This window comes from Phoca vitulina, unplaced genomic scaffold (assembly GCF_004348235.1).
Source record: "Phoca vitulina isolate PV1807 unplaced genomic scaffold, GSC_HSeal_1.0 scaffold19, whole genome shotgun sequence".
NCBI classification, from domain to species: domain Eukaryota; kingdom Metazoa; phylum Chordata; class Mammalia; order Carnivora; family Phocidae; genus Phoca; species Phoca vitulina.
The window spans coordinates 23262305-23266272 of NW_022589722.1; the positions used below are offsets into that span (position 1 = coordinate 23262305).

The window sequence follows — 3968 nt, forward strand, 5'->3', positions numbered from 1 at the left end:
CCTGGGAGTCCCAGTGGGACCTGCAAGGTGCTGAGGTCTGAGGAAAATAACCAGATGGGAGAGCGGGAGCCCAGTGAGCAAGCAGAAGTAGCAATGGAGGACTTGCTCCCTGAGATCCTGGAAGACAAGGCCATGGGCAAGGGAAGTCTGGCCTCCAGAGCCCAGGAGAGAACCTCGATGAACACAACAAAGACACGATACATCAGTCCATATTTATTGAAGCAGTCTCTAGAAGACAAGATTGGGAAAGCCACGCGGATCTGCAATACACTGTCCCCCACCCCCCACCCCCAGGTGATGAGGACAGTGAGACTCAGAGAGGCGGTGTCTTTTGGTCCCATGATGGTTGATCTCCTCGACATATGGCAAGGTTCCTTAACCTGTTGCTGGCATCTGCTTTCTCTTTTCTACTCTGCCCCATCTCCACCGCAACTTTTTTTTCAAATCAGCCACTGTTCCAACACCACCTTTAGAATTTCATAGGAGCTTCATTGGTCTCTCAGCGCACACTGACCCCAAAGAGCACCAGCAACTTGCCAAATGTCCCCCCCCGCCACACTTCTGCCATCGCATTAACCCCTCCCTCACTAGGCTCAGCTACAGAAATGCCAAACTCCTCAACACCCCATCCCAAAAACTTTATTTCCCCCTCTTTTCCTCTCTAATAAGGTACCTCTATGTCTTTCTTCCACACATAACCCTGCTCCCTGCCCTGCTCGGGGGTCATGGAGTCAGGCCCTCCATCACACTTTCATAGAACTTGGTGAACTTCTTCAACATTCTCTCCATTTCCCGGGCCTGCTGCCTCAGCTCTTCAGCTGACTCTGTCTTGGCCCCCTCTTGCAAATGCCCTGACTCTTTCACAAGACTGAACACATCCATCGCAAGGCAGAGACCTGACAAGGCCCCACTCATGATCCGGGCTCCTTTGGTCATTGCCAGAGCAGTGCCTTTAAAAGCTTCCTGCACCTGCCTGGCACTTTGAGCTGAGACAGGCTTACCTCTCATGAGGTGAAGGGCATTGACTACTAGCTGAGGGTTAGTTTTGGCTACCTTGATGGCCCGAACGTTGTTTCCAAGGTCTTGCAGGTCTTTAAGGGATTTACGTGCTAAGGCAAAAATTTGGGGTTTGCTATAATTCAGAACCTTTATAATTATGTCCTCTTCAATAGAGTCAGTTGATCTCAGGCGCCTGGCTTTGGCTTTTGCGGATGACTCACTTGAGTATTCCACGATGCTGGTGGACACTTGGGCCACAGCAGATGCTGCTCCCAGACCCGCTCCAACAGCCGAGAGTGCCAGACTGGTCCCTGCTGTGAAAGGTGCCAGACCCAGACCAAGGATGGACAGGACGCCAGACACAGCGCCAGTGGAGCCGGCTACTATGTTGGAGATGGTGCAGTTCTTGTGAACCCTGTCAACCTCATTTGCAAGCTCGTAGAGCTTTCTTATGTACTCCTCCAACTTGGGTTTCAACTTGGGAAACTCACTCAAAAACCTCTCCCTAGATAGCTGGTCTTCGGCCTCTGTATACATGGCTCTTTCCAGCTTGTTCAGACCTTTATGTAGGGCATCTGCCTCCTCCCTGTAACAGTGAAGGTCAAGTGATTAAGAAAAGCTTATCTGTAAAGTGGGCTTCATTCGATCTATCCCACAGAACGTTTACTATAAATCAAATGCAAAAGAATTTTACAAACGTAAAGAATTTTCCTTGAATGTAATCAACATGAGCAATGCTCCATAACACACAATCAGGAAATAAATAAGTCCATTTCATCTTATGATGCTCTTAAGTGCTGGGAATTTGATAAAGATGGCTTCCAAGTCAAGGACAGGTTCACACAGTCAGAACCACAGTGCTTGTAGATGGGGAACTCCATAGATGAACAAAGGGAAGTGAGGTTGGAGCAGAAAAACCTTCATTCGGGGAATCTTCGTGTGTACTGAAGGATGAACCTTACCCACAGAGAGGTCTGCCCTTTGCCCTTAGCACTGGGAAGTGATCTCTAGGCCCCCACCTAGGATGTCAAGGGTCTTAGAACGATAGGACTGTCTTCCTTTGCCTGGGCCTTTGGCCACTCACTGGACAACCTGACAAGACGAGAGGGGCTTTGGGTCATGTGCTGTCAGTTCTGACCTACAGAGGAACTAGAAACTAACCTCCAGGGGAGTTGAAGACGACAAGTCAGCCATGCAGGGAGGAGGTGATTGAGCCCCAATAAAACCCTGTACTCTGAGGACGGGGTTGAAAAAGACTCTCTCCTTGACCAAACGTTATTCGGGCTCTCTGACACTCCTCTTGACTAGGCCTTGACCTTGGTCTTCTGTGCTCTGTCCTTGGCAGCCTGTCATGCCCAGTCTTAGCAAGAACCCTGTTAGGTCAGCTTAGTGAGAATCCACGCACTCTTGATATCTAATCACCTTTGACATCTGATCAAATCCCACCTTTGATGCAGAAGTCCTTGCCTGCCTTCAGGAAGAACACTATTGGGTCAGGTTAGCAAGAATCCCCCACCTTGATGTCTCCTCTTAGTGATTTCCCATGCCCTGCCCCCATCCTGCTCCTTGGCTATAAATCCCTAGCTGTCTTCGCTGTATTCCGAGGTGAGCCCGATCTCTCTCCCCGATGACATCACTCTTGACGCCTAGGGCATGAATTAAGTCTTCTTTACCATATTAGTAAGTGTCACAATAATTGTTTACTTTCACAGTGTGAACTTCCCTGGTGGGCAATGCTCCACGTGCATTGTCACACACTGAACACAGGACAGTAAGGCCTCCCAAGGACAACCAAGCTTTGCACTGGAAACCCTCCCAGACTCTGCCCCAAGTGTCTCTCTCTTTGGCTGATGGGAACCTGTATCCTTCCCTGTATCACAGGGTGACTGACAGTGACAGCTCTGAGTGAGCTCTATGAGTGCTTCCAGGGCATCATCCAATCTCAGGGTAGTTTGGGGACCGCCCCCCAATTTGCAGTTGGTGCCAAAAGTAAGGGCAGTCTTAGGGATTGTGCTCTCAGACTTTGCAGTTTGGTTAACTCTGGGTACTTGGAATTTAGGAAAACAAAACCTCAGAGCGAGAAGGGACCTTAATGATCATTTTGCTTGGCACCTGCTCTCTCTCCCAAGCCTCATGTCCTCTGCTGGGGACCAGGCCCTGCCCCAACTGACTGAGAAGCAGGACACCCACTACCCTCGTTCCCCTCAGACTCTCCAGTTCACGAAACTGACTCCCGAGCCACCACCCAGCACCCCCGACCTCACAGGTGTCACCAGCTTAACTCACACCTTAGCTGGTACACCAAGGCCATGTGCAACTTTATGACATCTCTTAAGATGCAAGAGACTTTGACAACCTTCTATATGAATCACTAAGCCGGAAAAGACCTGCATTTGGGCAAGCTGGTGCAAGAAGTACTTTCCTCTTCGGTGGGGACTTCTGAGGCTCAGAATCCCCCAAAGAGTACAGAATTGGCAGCTGCCCCCTGTGGAGCTGGAAGTTGTCACAAAGCCACACTGCCTCCTATTGGTCTGGGGCTGCTCTAGGTAGAAGGTAGAAGAGAAGAGGCTTCCAAATGGTAGTCACGACCCCCCAGCTCCAAGGCAAGGTATGGAAGAAACACCCCCCATGGACCCTGATGCCCAGCAGTGAGGAAATCAAAGAAGGGAGGGAAGAAATGTGCCCTCTCCCTCTCACAGGACCTCTGCTAGGTCCCTGGTCTCCCCAAGTTTTGTGCTCTAGAGCTTCACTCAGTTCCAGCCCTGCTGTCCAAGCCTACCTAGTCCTCCAACCTAGACCCCACACCCCTTTGTCCATCCTGATCACCAGCTCTGGCCCTGGTCCAAGCCTCCTGGGCCTTTGGACAGGATGACTGCACTTGGTTCCTCACCTTTGACCTCACAATTCACACAAAGTCCTTTGCCACAATCTTATCAGATTGGATTACTGTGTCCATTGAACAAATGACA

The 3968-nt window shown here is 50.3% G+C and overlaps 1 protein-coding gene across 1 annotated transcript; it reads right to left on the reverse strand.

Moving 5' to 3' along the window:
- Positions 1–708: 708 nt before the first annotated feature.
- LOC116640106 (apolipoprotein L3-like) lies at positions 709–1654 on the reverse strand. The gene has a single exon (XM_032416913.1). It carries the CDS (start codon positions 1534–1536, stop codon positions 724–726), a length of 813 nt encoding a protein of 270 aa, XP_032272804.1. The 5' UTR covers positions 1537–1654; the 3' UTR covers positions 709–723.
- Positions 1655–3968: the final 2314 nt, after the last annotated feature.

Coding starts and splice junctions, on each gene's coding strand:
- LOC116640106 (XM_032416913.1), bottom strand. CDS start 1,536: ATGTATACAGAGGCCGAAGACCAGCTATCTAGGGAGAGGTTTTTGAGT.